The following is a 27,980-nucleotide window of genomic DNA, read 5'->3' on the forward strand; positions in this document are numbered from 1 at the left end:
ATAGTAACATTTTTACTCCTGGCACTTTTGGCAATACTGCACAGAGACCTTCATACTTTCAATGCTCATTTGTAATAGATGCTTGTGTGTTGTTGTTGGAAAAAAAAGGTTTGTCTAACCCAGAGATGCCCAAATTAGAGCCCGCTGGCCAAAGTTGGCCCATTGTAACCTTTGATTTGGCCCACCATTCCATTTGAGAGGAGAATGAGTCTGATGGAGAGGGTTGGGACGAACACCTTAAACACAGCGATTGTCATTTCGAATTTGACGAAACCATTTTTGTTCGTTTTATTCCTGAGCACCAAAAAAAAGTTAAACTAAACTTTTCAATTAAATGTTGTAAATGAATCTGATTTTAAACAGTCACTCGACGAATAGAGGACCACAGTATGCAGAAGGCATCAGCAAACAAATCAAGGCAAAAAAAAACTAGTGTAATTCTGTTATAAATTAGATTGTTTTGATTTTATTCTAATATATTAATTATTAAACGTAAAATAAATCCCACATCAGTTTATATAAAGTTCGGTTTTTGGTCCTTTATAAAAATAGTTTGGGCACCCATGGTCTATAACCCCATTGCTTTGTTCATTATTTGGCCACAACCAAAAAGTGTTACTTTGTGCCCCGTTCTCCCCTACACATTTTTGGTGAACTATCAATTTAAATGCAAAGAAAAAATATTTAATTTACACTGTGTTGGTTTTGAAAACCATAATATGTTTTCCAGAACAAGCTGCTCTGCTGGTTATTCTGACATTTCATTCTGATAGGCTTGAAAAATCCCCGAATCCCCTTTAAAGACAGGCTGATAGGCCGACTAAAACCAGCAAACCAGTTTAGGCTGGTTTGAGTTTTTTTTTTCATCAGGGAAGCTCACATGAACACTGTTTTAACAAACTCCAGTCATGTTCATATTGTTATACATCCGAAAAGAGTGACTTTTATAATAATTTTGTTCGCCACAACGACACATGAATCTAGAAATAGGTTCTTTTTAGAAAGTACGTCAATTTTTACCGGTGTTTTTTTTATCGTCTCCCTCTTCCTCTCTGTCTATGTACCGGCCGGCAAACCATGCAGACACACCTCCTAAACTCTCAAAAAAAAAGCCAACCCGACGTTTCCCGAACAGCCAATCAGCTGCAGCGCAGTGATGGCCGCGTGCCTAAATAGAATGTTTATGTACCGCGAGAGCCAATCGGAATCAATGAGGAGCGGGCCGAGCGAATCTCGCCTGGCTGCACGCGCAGGATAGAGTGGGCGTGGCGTCGGGCGAGAGAGAAAAGCAAAACAATCATTTTTATCCCCTTTACCGGCTGCTTTTAGGGTCCGTAGTGAAATACGCTCTCAGCAGGGAGTCGTAGTCCACACAACACTGTTAAATGCATCTTATCCCGCTTTGCACTAAAATCTACCGACAGCTGGTGATTTTGCTTTAGTTGTATTTCATCCAGGTCGAAAATGACTTCCAAGCGCCTTCTCGAGCCGCAGCGAGCCGGCGACTGCACGCCCGAGGGGGGCTGCACCGGCCAGCGAGAGCCTGTCACTGGAAAAGCGTTCAAAACAAACACGCAGCTGCACGAAGGCGCTATAAGGAATCTTAGCAAGGAAATCTCTCAAAACGGACATTATCATACCTCAACGAGGCACTACATTCATAAGAAAGTAAGTGAGCCATGCTCATTTGAAGTTTGCATTTCTTATTTTGACAGTTCTCTGCATGTATACGCCAAATCAGATCGGAAGTGCTTGTGAAGTACTTGTCAGCTCAGCTTTTCGGGCAAAAACACAAGTTTGCATGGAGAAATTTCTTGCAAGTGTTGCAGGGTAAGAAGTTTTGCAGTATGTGTTAGTGTAGTGAGGCGTTAACCCTTTTGCAAGTAGTTTAAGATGGCGACTTAACTCGCATGTTCAAAGTTTAAACGAAAAAAACGGGGCTGGTACGTTTAAGCAACCCACCCCTCCCCCATAGTGTGTCTAACGAGAGCTGAAGCCGGTGTGTGTGCAACTGTGCATGCATGAATGTGTGTGTGTGTGTGTGTTTGTGTGTTTGTGTGTGGAAGGGTTTGTTTGTACAGGAGCACCGCTTGTTTTTCCTCTCAGCGGCACATGAGGACTTTCTAGGATATTTTTCTAAACGAAAAGAGTGTCATCCCATACTGAACCCAAGTGAAAGTTGCATTATGATGTTCAAAGTTATGTTATGCTCGGTTTATGGGTGAATAACAACAGCTGCTTCCAAAGTGTAAGCGAACCGTTCAGTTGAATGTGGCTCGGCTTGGTGAATGTAGGAGTGCGCGGTCGCGACACGCCCCCTTCATGATGACGCGGCACTGATGAGCGAGCATGCACTTGACCGATATGAGTGAGTGTTTGCATGTATGTATGTATGTGTGTGTGTTTGTGTCCGGGCGATGCATTGCAGATCTGCCTGAAAAGCATGCACAGTTGCATTGGTGTGGGACTTACTTGCATTTCATTTTAAATACTTTGTAAGGAAGTATGTTGACATAATTAGGATTTCTAATAGGATTTTATATCAAAGGTGCCCAAACTCGGATCTGGAGGGCTGGTGCATGTCCTGCAAAGTTAAGTTCCAAATCCAAACCCAATTAGACACACCAGCGCTAGCTACTAAAAAAAAAGGATTTCTTTTTCATAACTCCTAATGTCGCTAGTTAACACACACTCAATGCATTTTTTTCAACACATCCCATAATTTCTAATATAGCAATCTCTACCAAATGGTCGATATGTCGTTTATGGTAAAAAAATAACATTACCTGAATTAATACATATACTATGAAAAATCTCAAAATATAAAGTGTAAAACTAATTTATAAAAAGAAACTATTCAAAATAAAACATTTGAATACTAAATCATCTTTATTTTTTGATGTATGCCATAAAATGTTTCATATTCTCATTTAACATGCTTTCTTTTTATTGTATTTTACAATAAATCCAAAATCAAGTGTAGTAGTGCAACAGGATTATGTTTGTTTGATTTGTTTTTGTAAACCAACAATGCTGTGTAATGTAAACCACTATTTAATGCAGTCAACTTATGTAAAACCTAACCAGGTATGAGGGCTGCGAATTATTTTTATGCTATATGCCCTATAACAATCTCGAGTGAATTGTCACTGTTAGGTAAACAAGCAAATAAAAATTCAAATATTGATTGCGTTAGATATGAAACAAGCAGTATAAATAGCTTTACACTTTTCCTTTTTTTTACACAACAAAAAACAAAACTCGTCACCCATATACCTGTATACATTTAGGTTCTATAAAAATACATGAGTAATATTAAGATAAATCACAAATACATATTAATGTTAAGTAAAACATACTTTACTCTTATATATAAAAGGAAAGAAAAGAAAAGGAAAAAAAAAAAACTTCTTCTAAAATAACTGAGGGGTCCATCTTCTTTATGTGATATAAAACAGGTTGCCAGGTGAGAAAAAAAAATAAAAATCAGTACAACCTCTTATAATATCCATTTGCTAAGTGTGAGGTCACATGAAGCGGCTTCCGGGTCCAAGCGCTCTATCAAACTGTATGGGGAGACTCATCAGATGGTAATAATAAACATTTACAAAGCAATGTAATACTTTTGAAAATCACAATCGCAATATATAGCCACGCTTAATATCAGATGGCCAGAAAGTGATTCGGTTTTTTTTTTATAAATTGTTAAATTTTGGTATTTGTAATGCAGCAATTCCAGAGATTTATCTGTACACTATGATTTTATATAAAATTCACTTTAATGTGTGACTAAAAATGAATATTTTCAAATGAGTAGCCGCTTGGACCTGGAAACAGTATTCCATACGTCACGACTTAACAAGCGGATATCATATTTTTTCTAAGGTCAGGTGGTGTTTGAGTTCCATAAGTCTTTGCTTAAAGTTTGTAAGAAATTTTCCTTCCATTTGAGCAGTATTAACCTTCTAGCTAAAAGCATAGCAAAGGCAATCATATTTATCTTACTTTTATTAAAGCGTAAGGGCTGTGGTGTGATACCACATATTAAAATTGTGGCCTCATGTTCAATATAGGTATTTATGGGCCAGAGAGAAATTTAAATATCAGCTGCCAGAAATTCCTTTATTTTGAACAAGCCCAAAACATATGAGATCAATGTTACATCTGTCACATTTAGGCCCTATATTCAGTTTAAATTTGCCTAGTTTTACTTTGGACCAATGTAGTCTGTGTACTACTTTAAATTGTGTTACTCTATGTTTTAAACAAATTGAAGATGAGTGAATATTATCTAAAACGGTTTGCCACATGTCTTCTGATAATTCTATCTCTAGTTCCACATCCTATTTTCTTTTTAATTGCATTAGGGGTTCCAGATTATAGGAATTAATTAAAGCCTACATTTTTTTGTTTAATTGAGGTTTGTGCATCATCTGAAAGCCCAATAAATAAGCTCTTCATTAATGTATGTTTTATAAGGACTGAAACTGGAATCTGAGGATACAATTTTGAGAAATTAACCTTTAAAGTTGACCAAATTAAGTATATTTTAAAACAAGATGAAATAAAAGTTTAAGCAATGCACATTAATAATAAAAATGCACCTTTTTACATTTACATTGGGAAATTAAAAAAAGTATTGATAGAAGACGACTGTTATGTAATCTTTGAATGGTTTTTGGAATCAAATAAAAATCTACAATTTTGAGTCTTGCTGTGTTTTTTGGCTATTCCAACAAATCCACTTGGTGCAGCCTCATAATACCAAACACCCAATGTCACAAATGAACATTTAACTGTCAGAATTTTAGATCTCAAAAAGTATTTAAAGGCAGTGTTCAAACTTCTTATTAAGTTTAATTTAAAAAAATCACAATTCATTTTGTAATTTCAAGGATGTAATGGCTCTGTTTATCAATAAAAGCAACAGTTATTGAAGAAGGATTTCATACTCACCGTATATTTTCTAGCTTATGTTTCTAGATCAGAGGCAATTGTTTGAATTTGGGTTGCACGATTTTGGAAAAATCTGACATTGCAATTTTTTTACAGTTTCATAAGATATTTTTTAATAGCTCTATTTGACAGTTTTATGGGAAGTCTAACAGTATTCAGGTACAGAAATTAAATAACCGCTATACAAAAATAATTTTTTTTTTACTTTGCTTTGTCTCGTTTTCTAGTCAAAATATCTACAATTTTTAGAGCAAGTAAAATATTATTTTGTTTTCAACGTCAGAAGAAATAAGCAAAAACTAAAAAACTAGCAAAATTATCTGCCAATTTGGTAAGTAAAATAATGTTGTTTTAACTTTCAAATATTATAGATATTTGGACTAGAACACGACAAAAATTCTGCATACACTTTGTTTTGCATAAATTGTATGAATTAGACATAAATAATTAAAAAAAAGAATCTTGGTTACTCCTCCAAACATTATAATTTTTTTTTTGTGCCCAAATGTTTAATCTTCTTTGAAATGCTCAGTCACAGGCCTTAAAAACCCCTGCAAATGTCAAACTTTCACTCTATTATGGTTAAGCTTAGCAGTGCCTTTACAAACCACATGTATCCTAGTCAGCTATGAATCAGACTCAACATTGCATATCTTGCGATGTGACTATTGTGATGTGCACTTTGCGATATCGATGCTGAAATGATATATTGTGCAGCCCTAGTTTGAATGTTTATTAATATTAGAATTTTGTTATTTTAATTATACAGTATTATATTGTATAATAAAATAATCATTATTTATTTTTGTCCCTCTGAAATCTGTTGTTTTTATCAAAACATTTGGGAAAAATCTTTTTTTTTCCCCCATTTTAATTTATTTCTGGCTCTATTTCAATGGTTTAACACATTGTAGTCTATTTAAAAGGAAATAATCACAATTAAATTAATTGTTCAACATTTTTTTCTTTAACAAAGTTTAGCAAACATTTATTTAAAATGCCAGTTCTCCTTTTCCAAGAAAACAAACAAAGCATTATTGATGACTCAATGATCCAAATGTTTGTTCAATATAACACCCATGAAAGAGAATATCCCCAAAAACACCTGTTACCAAATAGCGAAAGCACATGATGATTCACATTTGACTTTTAAAATAAGGAACAAGACCTTCAACTTGTCCGTGTTTCAAGAGGTCAACACAGAAAAACAACTGTATTTGTCAAGCAATTTCTTAAAGTCTTAAATGAACGCTCCACTTATGTTTATGTTTGGAAAAGGCTCATTTTACAAGTCAGCTTGTCTGGATATAATAGGATAATTATTAAAACACAAACATTTTTGAGTGAGAGGCTATTCAATGATTCAATGATTTATGCAAAGGTAATAGTGCTTCCGCCAGGCACAGAGATTGGCTAAATGGAATCAAACATGGTAAAACTCAACTCTTTTACTTTAGGGAAATTGTAAAATGAGCCTATTAAAAAAAGTGGTGTTTCTTTAAACGTCATAAAACATGATCTTATTAATCAGGTGAAACTAATATTAAAACCGAACCAATCTCTTTGAACACGTGCTAACCGGCGAAGCAGATTGACATCTCTCGTTTTATGGCTTCAGTTTGCATGTGGCAGAGAGGAGGAGGAGCCGAGTTCAGGTGGACTCCTTAAACATGGCTGCCCTGCTCATCGCCTGGTCCTCAACGGCTTCAGAGTACAAGACCAAACCCAAGTAGAGGCTCGAAGCCCAGTGAGAGGCCCTGGAGAGCCAGCCTGTCGTCTGCCATCTCCTGAGATGCCTCATCCAAACACGTCCTCTATCATCCCCGTACCACACGACAGGTCAGTCCTGATGGACTCATTTCATCACTGCAGCGAGATTTGAAGATGATTCAGTTTGGGTGGAATGGAAGTTGTTATATATATATATATATATATATATATATATATATATATATATATATATATATATATATATATATATATATATATATATATATATATATATATATATATATATATATATATTTGTACAAGAGTTTTGTCTGGTTCTCAAATCTGATTGGCTGATAGCCTATTTATATTCTCAAAAATCAGCATTCATACAGCCTCTTCTTCCTTGTGTATTACTCCGCCACTCATAAAGCGACAAGCAGAGGACACTTTACAGTTTGACAAATTTTGCTGTTGTTGATCAACATAATGTACTTTTGAGGCTTTTTTTGGTGAGGATGTAGTTGTTTAGATTACAACTATGCAGTTTATTTATAAGAATAGTATCGTTTTTTAAAATAAATATAATTTTGGAGTTTCAGCACGTTGGCGGCCATCCGCAGAGCAAAGAATTTGACGGTTGACATTCTGCCACAAGATGGCAGAAGAGACCGCATACTAAGTCCTTAGGGAGAAAAACTCAAACTTAATTTCAAACTACAGCTGATCAAATCAACCTGTTGTTCACTGCTGTCATCTCTTTAGACATTATGCAGGAGAATCATTCAAGTAGCTCTAAAGTGATTTTGGTCAAGTAGCAACTGTTTCTGCTGTTCTGACGTCAGCTGCAGATGAGAATGATGGAAGAAAGTAGTTTCTTGTACAAAAAGATTTCTGAGACTCTTTGTGTTTGATTTTATATATATAAACATGATTATGCTGTCAAACTGTAACTATAAACACAATATCACAGTTGTAGCTGTGCGATATGGCTGTATATCTTCACTGGCAGGAGACTAAGGCACTCAGTATATTGGTACTAAGACTTCATATTAGTGCCGAAATACATTCAATTTTATATTAGGGAAATATATTTTTTTATAAAAATTAGAAGAACATTTTTTTAATTTTAAATTTATTTGGCAATATTTCACATGTATTTAAATACAGTCTTTCTATTTCTAAAGCTGTTTGATGACTAAAATATTTTTAATAAATAGACCTGTTTAATAAGTCTTAATAAATTTGTTCAAATGTTCACATCAAGATCAAGGTAATTAATTTTTTTCTCCCGTAGGAGAAATTTGTTTTTAGAATAAAGGTTCTGCTGTACATAGACACCAACAAGACAACATGTAACATATATACAAATGAAAAATCTAATCCTGAAATACCTCTTAATATAAATAAGATTCCATAAAATCAATAATTAAATTTTTTTTATATAAAAATAAAATACAAGGTGCCCCCACTGCCTTCTGTTATGCCAACCAATCCAGTTATCTTAATCTTTGACCGTCCCACTCTACTTGCTCATTGATCAATTTAATTGAAAAGGGAACAAAAGAATGTTTTGATCGATTATACTTGAATAACGGGTCGTGTATCTTCTGCCAGAATTCATCAGCTCATAATTCAAAGACAGCACATGCGGGGAATCAGATAAAATCTAGTTGAACAGCCCAATTCTGCACAACCCAAGCGAACCAAGTGTCTTGATTCCCATAATTTTATTACGTTATTTACTTGCACAACAAACAATAATTCCATATCTTAAAATAGACTCTATTGTTGCTTTATAAGATGTTAGCATTTTGCTGCTACTCTGAATAATTGTTGTTTACGTAAAAAGTGTAAGCGCTGATGAATTCTTACACAAAGACTTGACATCTGAGAGGGCCAATTAAGCTCACAATCAATATTCACCCTTAAATATTTATATGAAGCAACCTGCAACATAGAAGTATAAACATTAGTTTAACTTTATTTTATATAGCGCCTTTTAAAGAGCCATCTCAAAAAGCTTTACATATTAAAAGTGAAGTATAAAAAAATGCAAACAAGAATACATGCATAAAAGACAATTATAATAAAAATCAAAGAAATATTTAAAAATCACATTTTTGTAGCACTTCTCTTTTAACACCGTTTAAAAAAAGAGTTTAACAAATGTATGTGACTCTGCATCATAAAACCAGCCACAAGGATCAATTTCAGAATACTCTGAAAAAATTATATATATATATATATATATATATATATATATATATATATATATATATATATATATATATATATATATATATATATATATATATATATTAGGGTTGGGCATCTAAGCTATAATGCCGATCCGATACGCATCTCGATACAAAGAATACGATCCGATATATTAGCGATACATTTATGACATATTGCGATGCAACATGATACGATTCACACCCATATCACGATACAATGCGATAATTCAGCACTAACTAATTAAATCAAGTTTATGAGATTATGTAAAAGAGGATGCTGTGCCATTGAATGAGTTTGATTATTTATTAACCAAGCAAAACCAAGACTTTTTTTACAAACTGGCTTTTCTCTCAGAGCCAGAGTGTCAGTTTACAGTAGAGGGCCATTTTAGAACATATAGCACATATTATTTAAGTATTTTCAAGATAAACAGAATGTATAAGTGCAATATATATTAAAATATATATATTTGCACTCTTTCAACATAAAGGTTGAGCATTGCACAACAAGAATTGTGATTTAACTTTTCAACTATGAAAACAAGTTTTACAAAGATATATTTTGCCACTGATTATTCAAAACTTAAGGTCGTGAACTAGCAGTGTTATGCTGCTTTAAAACATCACTGTCACTGTAAACAACAGGCTAATAAAAATATAACAAACCAGCAATCTTCTTGCTGTGAGGTGGTCAAACTACCCACTGTGCCACCGTGACACCCATTATTTTTAACATTATTATTATTAATATTATTATTATTATAATTAAATAAAAATTAACAGGAGGAGGTGTTTAAAACCGCCTGGTGCGGCAGTATAGAGAGGGCGGCGTCCGCAACACCCAGTTATATCCGCGCATAGGGCTGAAGAATAGAGGTCCGCGACACCCAAGTGAGATTTCAGATTACTCGTACTGCCCACGTATTTTATAGATACGCGGCACATTTTGCAAATTGCATCTGACCTGTCAAGTCGTCCATCCTTAAATCCATAATGTTGCCATACTTTAGATTTAAAACTCAGTGGGGAATAAATAAATAAAAGTGGGGTTTTGCTTCTCGCGCTTTCTGAGGGCGCACCACTAGCTTCATCCGCACACCTGATACACTGAGTTGTAGTGTAAGTGTACACATCCGCAAATCCGTTGCTAAGGCTTACTTTATGTAGGTCGATTAAATTATGCGGCAAAAACAGGTTGACAACACTTGTTAATAAATAAAAAATACATTCTATATTAAAAATATAAGCTGTATCTCGGAAAAACCGATGCATCTCGCAAAAACCGATGCATCTCGATTTGCTTCCAAAATTTAATTCATCCTCTGCTGCTCAACCGATGCACTCGCATCGTGCACGCGCATGACCGCGTATCGATACATATCGATTAATCTTCCCATCCCTAATATATATATATATATATATATATATATATATATATATATATATATATATATATATATATATATATATTGCATATATATTGCATATATATTGCATATATATATGCATATTTTGTTAGGATTGGAAAATATTGGGCCGAGATATGAGTATTTGAAACTCTGGAATCTGTAAAAAATGTAACTTTGAAAATTTTAAATATATATAAAAAATCAAAGTGACTAAAATGTTATATTTAATTCTCATAATTAAATATCAAATGAAGGTAATAACTAGAAAATTACTGAAACACCTTTTTAGCAAAATGCTAATGGTCTAATCTGAATCTATGATTTGTGCTAAGCTAAGCTAAAAGTGCTACTGCCAAACTTGGAGATGGTAAAACTCAACTCTTTTACTCTAGGGAAGTTTTAAAATGAGCCTATTTCCAAAACACGTGGAGTGTTCCTTTAAACATCATTTCAAGAGTTCACACTTAGATATTGCTTGATGCTATTAGCAGGTTTGGCATGCTGTCCTGGGACAGAACCCTGAGCTCGGAGAGTATTGATCCCAGGGCTCCCGCCTGGTCAATAAGCTTGCAAGCGGGTCCGAGATCAGATAGGTCTTGAGAGAAAAAGTTGGAGATGGGGTCCAAAATGAAGATAAGGCAGTAGGGTAAATCGGTCTATTTATTGTAGGCTTGGATCTGTCTTATTGGATTATTGCTGATTACTGATGAGAGACCAGCCACTATCGATCATATCACATGCTCCTCTTTAAAGTAGTTTGTAAAACTTCATAAAACACAATCTTATTAATAAAGCAAAACAAATATTAATACGTGATTGGAACCAAACTGCATAATTGTTTTGATCTCTTTCTACACTTGCTAACTGGCGGAGCAGAATGGCATCTCTTGTTTTATGGCTTTTTTGGGGAGATATTTACAAAAAAAAAGTTGACTTTTTGAGAAAAAAATAGCAACACCCCTTTCACCAGACTGGCTACATGCCTGTATACACTTTATAAAGAATGAGTGGGTGTGTCCAAACTTCTGAATGGTTTTGCAGTTTGTTATTCACATGCTTCAGAGAAAGTATAGCTGTGTTCAATTCAAGCATACTTAAGATAAACATGAAAGACATGCCTAACATAAGTCATCATAGATCTTGCTTGTACTACTATTGATATGATTGTTGTTTTATACACTTCTTGGCTCAGCATGGAATGAAATGTTGCCTGATCGGACAAGTTTTTATCTGTTTGGTGGTTAAACTGTTATCCTGTTTGCCTGAGAATCTATATTAGCATTTAGTCGCTTACAAGCCTCAATGGTGATCTGCATTAACATAAATTCTTAAATCATTCTTGAGACCGAATTTTACGCTTCTGTGGCTTTTTCACTTCTAACGTGAATTTTAGCATACCAGAGACTGATAGTAATGTGATGGCGCAGGATGGTTGGTGTGGAGGAGACAGACGGGCTGCTTGGTCAGCGCTCAGTCAGTGTTTATGCAACCTTCGTTCGTTTTCTGCCATGTTTATAAGGAATGTCTGATGAAATGTAGGGTTTTGTCCTACTCTCTGTTTATCTGTTTTTTTCATTTCTAGTTGTTTACTTTTGCACTCTCATTCTTTCATTCTCATCTTTTTTCAGTTATGATGTCATCATAAATACATCTGTTAATACAATGCTCTCTTGTCAATAAAAATGAAGTGATTCTTTTCCAGAGTGTTTAATGTGCTATTGTTTATGAAACCAAAATGATATAAAATTTTAATTATTTTTCAAGTATTTCCCAAGTACTGTTTTACAGAGCAAGGACATTTTCACAGTGTTTTCTGTAATATTTTTTTTTATTTCTGAGAAAGTCACGTTCATTTTAGTTTAGCTGGAATATATGCAGTTTTTTTTTTTCAAACAATTTTTAAGGGTCAGTTTTATTAGCCCCCCTAATAATACATATTTTTTGATGTCTACAAAAAAAAAACCACTGTTGTCAACTCAAAAAATTCCTTAAATAATGTTTTATAACTCTTTAAAGCAGCACATTTTAATATATATTTATTACATCGTTTATGTTTTACCATCATGGTTAAAAAAATGCTAAAATAAAAACCGCTAACTATATCCCTAATAATAACTCCTGTACAGCAGTCCCACAATATTCTGACACTGCTATAATGTTAATGTTGTTTTCGTGTGTTTACAGATGAATATGGCCACTGTGTAAATACACAGTAAAGTTACGATCTTATTGCCATATTATATCGTAATCAATGCATCCTTACAATATATCACTTTAAACTATTAAAATGTTAATAAAGGTCACTTTTTCCAAACTTTCAAGGGTAAAAGTTGGTCCCTTAATGCAATTCAAAAGGATAAATAACAAAAAAAAAATACAAATAAATAAAAACAAAAAATACAAAATACAGAAACTGTTAATTTATTGATATTTTTTATAGTTTATGGTTATGGTTAGGGTTTGATTTCACTATTTTGATTTGATTCCAAACTAGTGTAAAGTGGTTGGATGCATTCAAACATCTACAATATTTAGCATAATGTGTGACTACTGGTTGGCTGTTTTTCAACTGTGAATGAAGTGATGAAATGCGCCTGACACCAATGTGCCTTAGCTGTTTCTTTTCTCTCAACACTAGATATTTGACCTCGAGTGACTTTTAGTCAGGTGTGGCTTATCCAAGAGAGAAAGTTAAAACGTTTTTTTCATGTTGATTGTATTAAATGGAATAGAGGCTTTGGCTGAAAGATGTTTAGGTAGAAAAGTCATCTGTTTTAGTATATGCACAAACTATAACCAGGAAAAAGAAATAGTTACCTTTGAGTCAAACTGGGTGGATGTTTTTCAGACTGTGAGTTGACAAGGCATTTGTGTGTGTGTTTGTGTGTGTGTGTGTGTGTGTGTGTGTGTGTGTGTGTGTGTGTGTGTTTAACTAAAAGTGCTGATATGGCAAGCTCAGGCAAATTACTTTGACTTTATTTACAATGAGGGTTTTATAATGCTCACCGAGGAGTTTATGACTTAGTACATTAGCACTCAGCACACGTTCATATAGTCAGTTTCAAACAGGTTTCCTGAAGTCTCCCCTTGTTTGCTATTGGACAACTAAACAGACAGCCCCTCCCCCACAGTCATACAATTGGTTAAGTTGTTGCTGTGACTTGTGCTAGACTTTAAAACAAACAAAGCTGCTTCTATTTCTGATAGCACCTCAGATTTAAACTGCTGAAGATTTAATGACAACTAGTCAAGACCACGCATATTTTGATCTTGGTTTAACTTATTTGAATGAGTTAAATGGGTTTCAGTGGAACTTTTTAAGTTGTAAAGTTTAACTTAATATTTTGAGTCAGTTTGATTGATGTAAGTTGAGATGACAGGAAAAGTTTATTTGTTTCAACTAATAAATGTAAAGCAGCAAGATTTTTTAAATAAAAGAAAGTATTTAAATGTTGAAACATAATACAAATCCGCTTTATTCTAATAATCAGGCCTGGATTGGCTAATTGGGAGAACCGGGAGAATTCCCGGTGGACCGGTCCGTTTTTTGGTCGCGAGGGCCGGTGTCCCTAGCTCCAGAATCTGTTGCTCTCAGCAGTCACACATTTTAAATGTATTTATTTATTTACTTCACCACAGTCTTCTTATTTATTATTTTACCACAGCTCTGCTCTTTTTATCTATTTTCTCGTAGCCTCGTGAGCAAGATGCAGCCTGTAGGTTAATGATGATATAACGCAGATGGGTCACCTCTCGTTGTACAGCTGTTGTGGTCCAGTGGTTAGTAGGTTAGGTTACGACATTGCCAACCCGGGTTTGATCCTCGTCTGAGTAATTAAATTTTTTCATTTTTATTGTTAAGACATATAATACTTTTAGGGTTGTTGAATATTTGAAGTTCTAAAGCAGCTGTTTTCTCAAAAAAAGACGTGATAATGTAATTAGAAACTGAATTGCAAATGACATTATTTTAATATAGTCAGTCGTGAACTTAGGTGGGCCGGTCTGAGGCTTGAAACTTCAGGGCTGAAAAGGAGTCCCACTCCGGCCCTGCTACTAATTATTATCAATTAATTATTATCAAGTTACAGTACAGTAGTTCCTCACTATAACGTGGTTACCTTTCATGTGGTTAACCTCTACCTGTGTGATGCACATGCACACGACGCAGAGTCAGATTTGTCCTTAAAATACAACATTGGTGATACAACACCATGTGAGCATTGAGCACAGATGACTTTATGACAAACACAGTGCATAATTTAAAGGCAGAATGTGGCAGAGGATTGAGAACCCCTTTCTTTGCTGGATTCAGTGACTGGCGCACATGCTGCTGTGAAGGCTCTGACGGCTCACTGGTCAATATGTGTGTGCGTTGTAATAGCCATCACGTGCGCTTATTATAATCAATATAAATATGCCGATCAAACTGAATTTAATCTTAAACATGGCAAGTAACGCGTTCATGAGAACAAATAATCATATTAAATTACAAACTACCTTACGAGTTGTTTAGCACCTGTGCACTGCTGCTATTGTTTACACATGTAATATTTTTTAAAGAAAGGATGGACTTTAAAGAAATAAACAATGTGAGGAAAGCTCAATTATAGTGCACTGGATAAGTTCCGCCTACACATGCGTGAGGCAAGCAGTCCTGTACAATTGCGCAACATCGGCGTAAAGATATCGGCCTACTTTTGACATCAAACCGATAACAGTAACATAGCATAGCATTAAAAATAGCATTTATCGGTCGATAATGATATGGCCGCAGATATATCGAGCATCCCTACGTGCATCCCGATCTTTTTTTTTTGCATCCTGATTGGCAGTAGACCATTTTTAATCAATCTCCTCTGTGCTGTCTTTCCTTGTATAGTATAAAATGTGTTCAGCTTGCCAAATTTACAGAAATCGTCAATCGCTAGCAGTGTGACTCTGAAGTGCTGTACTGTGTGTTTGCAAGTTTTCTCCCCACAATGTCGACGAAGCGTTCTGTACTGTGAAAAGCACCTGTGGTAGCCCTCAAAAAGGCAGAGGAAGATGCTAACCATCACACAAAAAGTTGGACTTCTGTACATGCTAAAGGAAGGAAGAAGTTACATGGCTGTAGGGCGCCATTACAGAATAAATAAATGAAGATCAAATGGTTTTGATCTTTAGTTTTATTCTATAATACTGGACTCAGTTTTCTACAAAAGTTTGAACTGTAGAGAGTATTTAAATAAGAGAAAAGTGTGAAATATTAATGCCTTTCTAAGTGTATAGGTTTGTAGTAAAGGGTTTCACAGCCTTAAAACATCAATAACAATTGTAAAAATTACTTTGTGGATTTTGCCTATTGCAAGTTATTTTTAAAACACAACTTCTGCGATAAACGAGGGCCACTGTAAAGTATGTTTACATTCGTAACATTTAAAAAATTTTTTTTTTTATCTTTTTAACAGATTATTTAGTCAATATGACACATTTTGGTAATAACCGTGCAGCTACAGTTGCAACTTTGTTTTTGTGCATTATATCAAAGTGGCCTGGATTTTAATTTGAAATGATACCTGGAGCTCACCCTCCCCAAGGGGTTGTAAATGTATGCAAAACTCTCAGATATGCAGGCAAATCACTCTTCGCTCCATTGCAGTGTTACAGTGAGAAAAGCTGCTTGTCAGATAAACCCAAAACAAGCTCTGCCTGTCGTCTTTTATGACCCCCTCCATAACTCTTTTTATTCACCTGCGGCTCTCTTTCCTCTGCTTTACATCTGCCACATTGCCGTCTTTTATGTGTGTTTATATGTGCTTGGCAAGTGTCTTAGGGTTTTTGGTCCAAAAGCTTTAGAGAGACCAAATTACAGTACAGTACTTAACCAAATGCTTTTTTAAATAATTATTACATCCATGAATGTTCAATTAATTGTGAAAGAAAAAGAAAGAATAAACGATCTTAAAAGTGTTAATTGGGCTTTCCATGATTTGAGGCCTTAAGAAGATTTTAAAACAGCTGAATTTCATAAATTTGTGGCTCAGTGGTCAGCACTGTCGCATCACAGCAAGAAGGTCACTAGATCGAGCTGGGTCAGTTAGCATTTCTGTGTGGAGTTGGCATGTTTTCCCCATGTTGATGTGGGTTTTCTCCAGGTTCTTCGGTTTCCCCCACAGTTCAAAGATATGCGCTATAGGTAAATTGAATAAACTAAATTGTGTGGGGACTAAGCCGAATAAACTAAATAAGGGACTAAGCCAAATCAAAATTAATAAATTAATAAATGTGCATGGGTGTTTCCCAATACTGGGTTGCAGCTAGCATCCGCTGTGTAAAACATATACTGGAATAGTTGTAGGTTCATTCTGCTGTGGCAAACTCTGAAATAGAAACTAAGGTATCATTCACACTAGCAGCTGCCTGTCGCTATGTGTGGCGACCTGCACACGCAGGTCTGTGTAGGTCTACAGCACCGAGAATAAAACCGACCTCTGAGACAGGATCATGCGAGCTTTCCTGGTGCTCCTATTGGCTGTCGCTCAAGAAAGTCGCTCTTCATTTGCATAAAGTTGAAGGATTATCAACTTTGACGCGTCGCTCGACACGTCCACCTGATTGCCAACAGTTGCTGTCAATTGCATAGATGGAGGTCGGTTTCAAATCATTTACTGGGCCACTGGCGATTTTTACTGGGGCACGTGCCCCAGTTAATGGGGTCTAGCGACACCCCTGGGTAAAATACTATACCTAAGTCATTCAGCTTAGTATTAGGGGTGTCAAATCGAAATCGATCGAAATTTATGCTCAACTTCGATTATCGAATCAAAAAATAGAATCGTCGATGCTGCCACACCCCATGTCACGTTAGCTTGGCTTGCCAAGCAGGACAAAAACAGGCTTGTTGAAGTGCTTGTTAAACTGCAGACGCAGGAGACCCGTCGACAGAGCTTAAATCCCCTCCTCTTTCAATGAAGTCGCCGGTGTGGAAGTATTTTGGATTTCCAGTTCGTTATGTTGACAACGTTCGTGTTGTCGACAAAAAAAACACAGTTTGCAAGCTCTGCTATGTACGTATTATGGTTGGGATGATAGACGATGGGTGCATCGCGATCCTCCACCCCGCACCCGTTGCAAATCCGCTCGCGAAAAATACACGCTCAGGCTCTGTTTACACTAATATGTCTTTGTTTTTAAATGGCATTTTAGAACGACAACGATCCACATCCACACTGGCGTGTAGCATTTCTGAGCAGCACTCCTTCCTCACTACCGCTGAAAACGCACATCACGTGACCACACAGACACATTCACACACAGATACAGACGCACACACATTGTCATGCGCTCGAGACAGCGGGTCAAGGCAGTCAGCGAGTCAGTAGACTGCTTCCATCTTTTACTTTCACACAAGTACTTAGTCATTTTAGCGAACACCTCAGATACTGGTTCCTGTTGGTTGTGCACCTTTTTTACCGACGCCATTATAACGACACAGATCACGGCCTATTCACGAGTCCCGCAGAAAAAAGTGATTGACAGGTGGTAATTATGTGTGTAACTTACCTTTATTCATTTACTGTATGATTTGTTTATAGGTAAAACAAAGACCATGAAGGTCAGTTTAAACGGTAGGCTACTAAAAATTAATTAATTATTAATTAATTAATTATTCATAATCGAATCGAATCGTGACTTTAGAATCGAAAATGTAATCGAATCGAGGATTTGGAGGATCGTGACACCCTTACTTAGTATTTATATTAATTTAAAAATACAACTTTTTTTTCTTATCTAAGCTTAAAATATATAAAGGAATAAATGATTACTAAAATTTCATATTAATTAAATTTATTGACTTTTACATTTTAAAGCAGAGATTGCAATCACTGGACAGGGCAGCTGATAAATAAATAAATAAACAAATAGTTACTTTTGCAGGGGGTTTATATTTGAATTCTACACACTAGAGCATTAAAGAATTACAAAAGTCTCTAGAGGGCTAATTATAGAAAATAATCTGTGACAAAACCAGTAAATCATCTTTATCACTGGTTATGACAATTACTTGCATAATATGTTTTTAAATATATAAAATTTGAATGATTTAGTTTCCTTTAATATGTGATCAAATGTTCTTCTTTCTAAATAAACCTGACAATCGTTTAATTTTTCAAACTGTTATTACACTGATCATTATAGCACTTCAGTGAGCCTCTTCTGTAAATCACAATCTTTTAAAAAAAATCTAATCAAACAGAGCAATTATTATGCTTGGTGAACCTAATAATTCTAATCTTGCACATTATAGATTCACACTTGACTATAGTAATGTAGCGCACTGAGCTTGTTCTTGCATGTGTTTAGCAGATAAAGACTGGTGACCGTGCACTTCTCCAGCAGCTTTACACACATTAGTCTCTCAATGACATGTCCAGGCTTGCCTGAGAAATCAGTCAAAAGTCTCTGCTTTACACTGCAGCTGATAGCTCACGCTGTCGGCAGGTCTGCACTTGACTCTATTCTTCTCTTATCAGCATCAGCGTTCATCTAAAGTAAACGTGCAGACAAAAGTCAAGGTAGTAGAAAGTCCAGTTTGTTGAAGACCTTGCATTTGAAAATTTCAGTGTTGGGTGTCAGCTTGATTTGTTTTAAAACAATTTCTATTGTATTATTTGCTATTAGGGTTTTTTAAACCTCAAGCTATTTTTTATGTACTAATTTTAAATACTTAAATTTAAGTACTTACATTTAATGAAGTATTAGAGATCAGTAGAAAGTTGCACTTTCGAACGCTGAGTTGTTAACTCAATTAGAATTTTTAATTAATGTATGTTTTAGTGAACGTATTCCAAATAATTAATTCATCATGATTAATTGCATTTAAAATAAACACACACAGGCATGCATATGTTTGAGAAAATGTTTAATTGTATTTCGATTAGGCTTGGACGGGTTTTCAAATTTTGATACCATCAAACCTCCTCCCTATTTTACCTCAGTATACAGTACCGTGCATAATAAACAAAAATTATGATGTAAGGCTTAGACAGCATCATCAGATATGCGACCTTAGGTTTGCGGACACCTTTTTGTTGCACAATTTGCAAATTGCCTCGTCTGTATTTACCACCTTTCCCTTCTCATTCGGTCAAAACCCCAAATACTGCCAAACTGCACCTTTTTCTTTCTCCTACAAGCTATCCCGTGATGACAGCTATGCATGCACAAATTTTTAGGTATTAAATAAATTATATTTAATATTTAATCATTGTCTCCCATGTAAGTGTGTTGTATTTTATGATGGTATAATGGTATTGAAACTGATACCAATACTATTTTTAGATCCTGCGGTATAACAAATTACCGTATTACCAGTGTTGGGCAAGCTACTTGAAAAATGTAGTGAGCTAACCTACTGTATTAGCTACTCTACCTAAAATGTAGCTTAACTACACTAAAAGCTACCCTTTGGGAAATGTAGCAAGCTAAGCTAAAAGCTACTCGGCAGAGGTAGCTTAGCTATATCTAAGCTATTTTTACTATGTTTATTTTTAAACCGAAGCAACTTAAATCCAATTCAATCACATCTTAGTGATCAATAAAACTGCCAATGGAACATATGAGGCTTAACTGTTCAGTTAAATTATTTACTGCAAATAATATGCTGTATCAAGCAGATACAAATTATAGTATATAAGCAAAAACAAAAGAAATCCAATAAAACCAAGGGTTACACGTTTAAAATACTATATTAATTTATGGTAAAGGGATATATATATATATATATATATATATATATATATATATATATATATATATATATATATATATATATATATATATATATATAAAACTCTTCATTAAATTACACTGCATTATTTAGCATCATTAGTAACTATCCTGAACTAATAGTAATTACTATAGTATACTGTAGCCTTTACTGCAGTAAACTATATATATATATATATATATATATATATATATATATATATATATATATATATATATATATATATATATATATATATATATATATATACATCCCTCAGTCATCTTTAGCCTATTTGGTTAGCGATGTCCAAACAGAGCGAGAGGTGGCAGTAACTCAGTAAAACCGTAAAACAGGTAGAGGAAGAAATTGTACAAAAAATGCAGGGTTCCACAAAATTCATTCATGTTGTTCCAACACAAATAGATTACGTTAACGTAACAAATGTAAATCGATTGAACATAAAAATAAAGTTTCACCAAAAAATATCCAGAATTGTGTTTAAGCTTATATTAAATAAGTAGTTTTAACAAGCAACGGAAAACAGTTTTTAGTGTACTTTGTAAAAAAATGCAGGGTTCCACACAATTCATTCAATTGTCCCAACACAAATTGAATAAGTTGACTTAACACTTTTAGCAAATTTATGTGTATTGAACATAAAAATTAAGTTGTCCCAATGAAATGTCAAGAATTGTGTTGTTTCAGCTCATTTTAAATAAGTAGTTTTGAACAAGTAAAAAAAATATTGTTTTGAGTGTACGTTCAACTGTTTGGCCAGCTTTGTTGTGATAAATGTGCTATAGAAATAAAATTGAGTAATTTCATTTTTAAATAGCGGAAAAAGTCAAATTGTCATTTGAAGTGAAAAATGCAGTGATTCACACAATTCATTCACGTTGTCCCAGCACAAATTGATAGTAGAAGTAGAAACAAAAGAAATTGTAGTACTGGGTTGTTTCAACTCATTTTATGTAAGCTCTTTGAACAAGCACCAACATCCTTTTTCACTATATAAACAAACAATTTGTGTTAAAAAAAAAATAAAAAAATTAAGTTAGCTTATTAGTCTTTACAAATTTAGGTGGACTGAACATAAACAATTATGTTGTCTCAAGAAAGCTCTCAAGAGTTGTGTGTTATTTCAGCTCATTTTAAATAAGTACTTTAAACAAAGAGCAACCATCATCTTTTGTGTGTATGTTAAAATTTGTGTATCAACTTGTGCAAATCTCATAAAGTAAGCCTTAGTAAAGAATCAATTCAGCAAATTTGAGAATTGATGTTAACAAGTCCAATCATGTGGTCATCTCCATCGGACAGCATTCAGAAAGAACAATGCTGCATGCACTTCCTGTATATCTGTTTCTGTGTGGCTGAAGAATTTCACAGCTCACATACTGCAGTTTGTTGAAAAGAGTGTGGATGATGCCATACTTTTATTTTCAGGTGCTTTTTGAGTATGTGTAAAGCCATCAAACGTCCTCAGCTTTAGAAACTTTTATTTACATCAACTTTATTTATTATTATTTTTTACTTTTTCAGTTAAGTGCTTTGCCACAAAAGCGTCTAAGTGTGTGGAGTGAACAGCACAGTACTTCATCCCATAAATTAGTGCAACTTGATATAGGAATCTACATTTCTAGCTAGTTATGGAAAAGTACTGCTAAAATATACCAAAATGGAAGAAAAAATGTATTTTTGAAGGGATTGGCTGACTGCACGTGTCAACAATATTGCATGCTATATATTTACACTTGCATGTTGTCGTTTAGCAGACACTTTTGTCCAAATTTACTATTGAAAAGGAAATCAGTGATTCTACAATAAGTAGCAATACACACCAGAAGTGCTGATTATACTGAACTTATAATGAACTTTATTGCTAGAGTAAGGAGGGAAGTTTTTTTATTTTCATTATAGAAAGAGAGATAGAGTGTTTCTACAGGTGGTTTGTCAAGCCCACTCACCTGTTTAAAGCACAGTCCATAAATGCACATGGTTTTGTATACTGTATTTATATACAGTTGAAGGCAAAAGTCTTCATGGAAGATGATCTTTACTTAATATTTAAAGGTGCTGTTTGTATGTTTGACACCCAGTGGTTCAACTTGGTATTGCATGCCTTGTTCAAAACACACTCACATGTCACATTTTGTGTAGGGGAAAAGGAGCTAGGACTTGGGTGCGGTAAAAATGGGTGTTTATTAAAAATAAAATAAAATAAAATAAAATAAAAGGCTAAACGAACTACCCCAAGGGGGCAAACATTACAAATAAACAAACAAACAAACTTGACTGGCCAGGCTGGCAAGGATCAAGACTGGAACACACAACAGGACAAGGCAACATATGACGACGAACTGAAACAGGACAGTAGACATGAGAAGAATATGAGCAGAAATAATTTACAAACAGACAGGTAAACATAATAAACTAATAATGGGTTAACAAGGAAGGTGGGACTAGACAATAGATGGGAGAGCACGTGACAAGAAAACACCACAAGCCATGTGCTCACGTCAAACGTGACAAGATCACGCAGCCATTGAGCGAAATCATTAACCAAGACAACACTAAAGCACAATATTGAAGCACGCAGCTACAGTTTAAACGCAGAGCCACATGCTCATACAACACAAACATATACAGACGCAAGGCACGAGAACACGTAGATGAAAACACCTTACCGTGCGCTCACACATATGCAACACGTATGTTTCACCTCAGCGCCAACCGAAACCAAAACCAACTAGACTGAGATGCTGAGAATGAAGCAGTGTGATGCTGACACAACAAAACACAAACACGACTACAAGAGCGCGTGTCCCAAGCACGCACAGACCTCGCGCACATGCATCAAGTGGGAGTGCGCATTGTTTGAGCGCGCTCACGATAGTGCCCATACAGAGACACAATGAAAGAAAAAGAGTGCTCAACCCGAGAAAACTCGAGCTGAGCACAACATACAGGACAAGACAGAACTAGTGTCTGGACTCTGCCACCAAAACAAGAATTCACAAGACCTGAGTGGCAGAACCCTGACAACGTAAGTGCATGTTGCCAGATTGATGAGATCTACTAAAGTGTGCCTAACTATTGAACCTAAAGGCTGATTGAAATTGTGTTCTAAATAAAAGCAACGGTACACGATAGAAAGAATATTCTCCATACTAAAAGAAGTTTTTGTCCTAACCAACACCTGAAATTGATATTTTAGAAACGGCTTCTATTTCTTGCAGCTGAACAACAGGATTTACTGACTACAATCCCCACAGGTACACCTCGTGTGCTTTATTCAGTGTTAAATGCTGATAATGTGAGTTTGAATGCTTTAGAACTGATTCAACATATATCAGTGATTCAGCATGTGCATTTAATAATGTTAAAGAGGTTTGATATCTATTAATTTAATTACATACCTTACCATTTCATTGGAGTGCAGTAAGTGCACTATTCTGTGCTTCTGAATGGCTGCATTTAAATTTCTGTTGTGTTTCGTCTGGTGCAATCAGCCAAATGCTTATCACTGCAAATCTCGTCACGTAGCGTGTTGTTAGAACACAGGGTTACAATGTTACCTGCTCACCTAATATTTACTTAATTATATTATTTGCTAGTATTATTTGCTTTAATATTTATATTATTTGCTAATGAATAACCTCAGTAGAACTCTGAATCTGTGTCTCATTCCGGAGTCTGCTACTGTCCACCAGAGATCACATTTCAGTCTGGACACATATTTAAGAGCCTTGCTGACTGATTAAATCACACCAAGGCAACCCGCGGTGCTGAAATGTAATTAGCTAAAGTGCCATTGGGCGGGTTAAAGGGACCAAATCAAGACAGACATTCCGGCACATAACAGACATTTTCAAAGCAGAATATCTGACTTCAGCATTGTTTTTCATATAAACACGAATGTTTACTTGCCATTTTTCTTAAATATCTGCAAACATATTATGGTATTTTTATGCTTTAGAAGAGTCAAAAACTTGCATACATTAATTAATTTTCTTTTCAACTTAGTTCCTTTATTAATCTGGGATCGCCACCGTGGAATGAACCGCCAACTTATCCAGCATATGTTTTTACGCAGCGAATGTCCTTCCAGCTGCAACCCATCTCTGGGAAACATCCATACACACTCATTTACACTCATACATTACGGACAATTTAGCCTACCCAATTTACCTGTAGCACATGTCTTTGGACTGTGGGGGAAACTGGTGCACCCGGAGGAAACCGACACGAACGCAGGGAGAACATGCACACTCCACACAGAAATGCTAACTGACCCAGCCGAGGCTCGAACCAGCGACCTTCTTGCTGTGAGGCGACAGCACAACCTACTGTTCCACTGCGTCACCAACTTGAATACAGCACCGTTAAATGATTTTTGCCATTAAAAAAAAACTGATCATTTTGACCTGTGCAATGTAAGACTGGTCTTATGGTCCGGGGTCACATGTGGTTAAAAAAAACAATAAAATAGTTATTGAAGACTATAAATATGGCAGCGTGTTTGCTGAAGCGGTCTGAAGATACAGCTGACTGCCTCTGTCATGAGGGTCGTGACCTCTGCTCTCAATGCCTTTGTGGTCAAGGGCCGCCTCACATAACTCAAGAATGACTCATGTGTTCACATTACCCAGCACGTATCTCACATCCTGGCCAGAAAGCAAGCAATTAATCTGAATGAAAGTGAGCAGTGAGTGGGAGGCATTTCTGCGTCCACCTACAACATTGGCCTTGGGCTTGTCCAAACTGCTTTGACCACATGAGAACAACAGACGCGCTTCAATTTGATGTTTTCTGTAATTAACTTCTATTATGACTCGTTGGGTTGATGCTATCAGCAGCCACAACAGATAGCGGCCCATTTGGCGTGTGCATCGTAGCTCATATTACGTAGCAGAGGATGAGCGTCTGTGAAACTGAAAAGAGGAAGCAAAACTTTCTGATGATATTTGAGGGGACGCGCTTGAGATGTCTGCAGTTTAATTGGCTGCTTTGTTCTGCATTTGACAACGAGAAAAGAGAACATAAAGGATTTGTCATATTTTTAGCTATTTTAACTCTTTGATACGGTCTCAGATTTTTCATTAGTGCAGAGAAGTGTTGGGTAGGCATGGGATGATACTGTTCCAAAATATTTTAAATGTTTCTTAAAATATATAGTGTTTCCAAAAGGGGGAAAAGTAGTTTTTTACCTACACATTTAAAAAGAACACATTTTAGTAATCAGTAATCACAATACCAAGAAACCAGTTCTTCAAATTATCCAAGTTTATCATACGATCACAATCTACTCTCACACTATGCTATCTGAATCGTGCCCAGGCCAATTTCCAGGATTGTTTGAGAAGTGTGAGTGCTCCGTAAGCGTGCTTAGGCACGAATGCAATGTAAGCGCAGGCTGTCGGGGTAGACGGGAGGGGGGACAAGCATGCTTCGGGGCCTGTTCAAGGCAAATGTACATAGTGTGAGTACGACCTTATTGACCTTATTCTAAAATGCGAAAGTGTGCTCATTTTTGCGATTGTTTTAGAACTTCCAGTTCAGTTTCCTATGGGAGAAATGACTAGGATTAATAAAGTGGACAAACTACTTACTCTAAAAACAAGTGTGTCCATGAGTATTAGGGTTGTGCCAATAGACGATGCCATTGTCCATTGCTGGGTTCGAACCTTGGCTCAGTTGGCGTTTCTGTGTGGAGTTTGCATGTTCTCCCTGCCTTCGTGTGGGTTTCCTCCGGGTGCTCCGGTTTCCCCCAAAGTACAAAGACATGCAGTACAGGTGAATTGGGTAGGCTAAATTGTCCGTAGTGTGTGTGAATGTGTGTGTGGATGTTCCCAGGGATGGGTTGCGGCTAGAAGGGCATCCGCTGTGTAAAAACTTGCTGGATGGGTTGGCGGTTCATTCCGCTGTGGTGACCCCGGATTAATAACGGGACTAAGCCGACAAGAAAATGAATGAATGAATTAACTTATTATTTGCATGTCATCCTAATAGCAATAACTGTATTTTTATGAGCTGTGTTAAATGTTACACAAAGCTGCCGCATGCATGGCTGACAGCATTGTGATGATTAAATGAAGGATTATACAGTACCTCTCGTGCTTAAAATGTGTAGATTCAGTGGCAAACGCTGTTACCTGCAAACCCCGTCCCACAGACTTTACAGTGAATGGCTTTAGTCATTTTCAAAGCAGACTTGAAGTCACTGGAAGTCTTCTATCCGATCTTGGAAAAGTGTAAATGGTGGATTAACATTTAGCACATGATCACTAACAAGATGTGCCATTATTAGGAACTTTAGGTAGATATGTCTGTTATTTTCATTCTCTCGTCTTTAGCGCTTCACAATTTCGCGGTTGTAGCTCCTGTCATCTGAAGGCAGAAGGCATTGACTGAGTGATTGATAGCTGATATTAACCAATCTTGCATGTTTAGTTCTAGAGCAGTGAGCCAATAAGAAGAGCACAAAGGCAGGGTAAGCATTGCAGCCTTTTTTGAAGTGGTGCTCACTGCAGAGCCACTTGGGCAGAGCTGAGCTCCAGCAAGGGGGAGCTTGAGATCCAGCTCCTTCTTCCTTGCACTTCTTTTACAAGTGATGTCCCTGGGGGTTGGGGTTAGGGGTGGGGTGGGTGTACGCATGAAAACAGCTTATAGGAGGAGTTGGAGCTCAAGCTCCCCCTCGCTGGAGCTCAAGTGGCTCTGCATCAAGCAGTGTCTCGCTTTTTTACTTCAGCAATTTCATTTAACAACTAACTGTTTTAATCTGTTCCTGAGTGCTGCGCTTGGCATTTATAGGTGCAAAGATGCATTCTGCATAAATGTCTCCTAAATCTGCGCATGCGGTGAGGATATTGCAGTGAAAACAATGAAAATGTATGCACTACAGTGAACTCCAACCGAACTCTCGTCTCCTCCACCAGCTCTGGGAAAAGCCATAAGAACGACACAGATCACTGTGCCTATTCATGCCAGAGTCCCGCGGAAAAAAAGTGATTGACAGGTGGTCGTTTGTTTGTAACTTTATTTATTTATGGGTTGACCCATTTGGTTATGGGTAATGGGTAAATCAAAGACCATGTGGGACAGGTAGTGAAAACGGTAGCCTACAATTAATTTATTCGTTATGAATTAATTGATATTTAACACCCCCCCCCCCCCCACCTACGACGACGATGGCATCATCCATCGCAATGTTTCACATTAGACATTGTACGATGCCAAATTGGTCAACATCGCCCAACCCTAATGACTATACAGCCAAATTAGAATAATATAATTAAACAAAAAAAGTTTTCAAAATCAAGCAGCGTAACGAGCTGTTTTTAACATCTAAAAATGGATGGAAGTTATTGAGACTGGAAGTCTTGAGCCAAAGAGATTGAAAGGGGTGGGTGCGCCCACTCGTACGCATAAAGTAAGGTCAATACCGGCTCATGCCTAGAGTTGGGTGTAATTTGCTACACAGTAACTAGTTACGGTAATCAAATGACTTTTTCACTAATTAAGTGAAGCAAGGGATAACTTTTCATTTTTTAGGTAATGTAATTAGTTATTTAAATATACTTTCCTTAAATATTGTACACATTCAAAAGTTTTATATAAATCAATTCAAATAAGCAGAAGAATGTGGAATAAAAGAAGAAAACTGGTCATTTATCAAGACAGTTGGAGTTTCTTAAATCAAGAATATATATATATATATATATATATATATATATATATATATATATATATATATATATATATATATATATATATATATATACTGGTTTTAATTTTTTTTATGTATTAAAACTAACATTATAAAAGTATGATTCTGTTTTTTTTTTTCTTTTACTTTAAACAGTGATAGAGCTATACTTCTGCGGTTTCTGCTTAGCACCAATAAAACAA

At 35.8% G+C, this 27,980-nt stretch overlaps 1 protein-coding gene and 2 long non-coding RNA genes across 16 annotated transcripts in view; 2 read left to right on the plus strand and 1 right to left on the minus strand.

The window, feature by feature from the left end:
• The first annotated feature begins 1,314 nt into the window (after positions 1-1,314).
• The window catches only part of slc2a4rg (SLC2A4 regulator), a 147,901-nt gene continuing 121,235 nt past the window's right edge, over positions 1,315-27,980 (plus strand). For all 14 annotated transcript variants that reach the window (XR_015523314.1, XR_015523312.1, XR_015523316.1 and 11 more), the window contains exons 1-2: positions 1,315-1,668; positions 6,575-6,795. Coding sequence is in view for 2 of the 14 variants with exons in the window: in XM_087306752.1 (XP_087162878.1) it covers positions 1,465-1,668; positions 6,575-6,795 (425 nt within the window). In the remaining 12 variants the exon portion in view is untranslated. The remainder of the gene's footprint in view (positions 1,669-6,574; positions 6,796-27,980) is intronic.
• LOC147831257 (uncharacterized) lies at positions 20,356-23,795 on the plus strand. Its single transcript, XR_015523350.1, has 3 exons — positions 20,356-21,496; positions 21,562-22,554; positions 22,686-23,795. It is a non-coding gene; the product is annotated as an uncharacterized LOC147831257 (long non-coding RNA).
• LOC141380591 (uncharacterized) lies at positions 22,985-27,346 on the minus strand. Its single transcript, XR_015523356.1, has 3 exons — positions 26,004-27,346; positions 23,841-25,744; positions 22,985-23,797 (listed from the first exon to the last, which is right to left on the minus strand). It is a non-coding gene; the product is annotated as an uncharacterized LOC141380591 (long non-coding RNA).

The sequence above is a fragment of the Danio rerio genome, chromosome 23 (assembly GCF_052040795.2).
Source record: "Danio rerio strain M-AB ecotype USA chromosome 23, GRCz13ab, whole genome shotgun sequence".
Taxonomy (NCBI): Eukaryota; Metazoa; Chordata; class Actinopteri; order Cypriniformes; family Danionidae; genus Danio; species Danio rerio.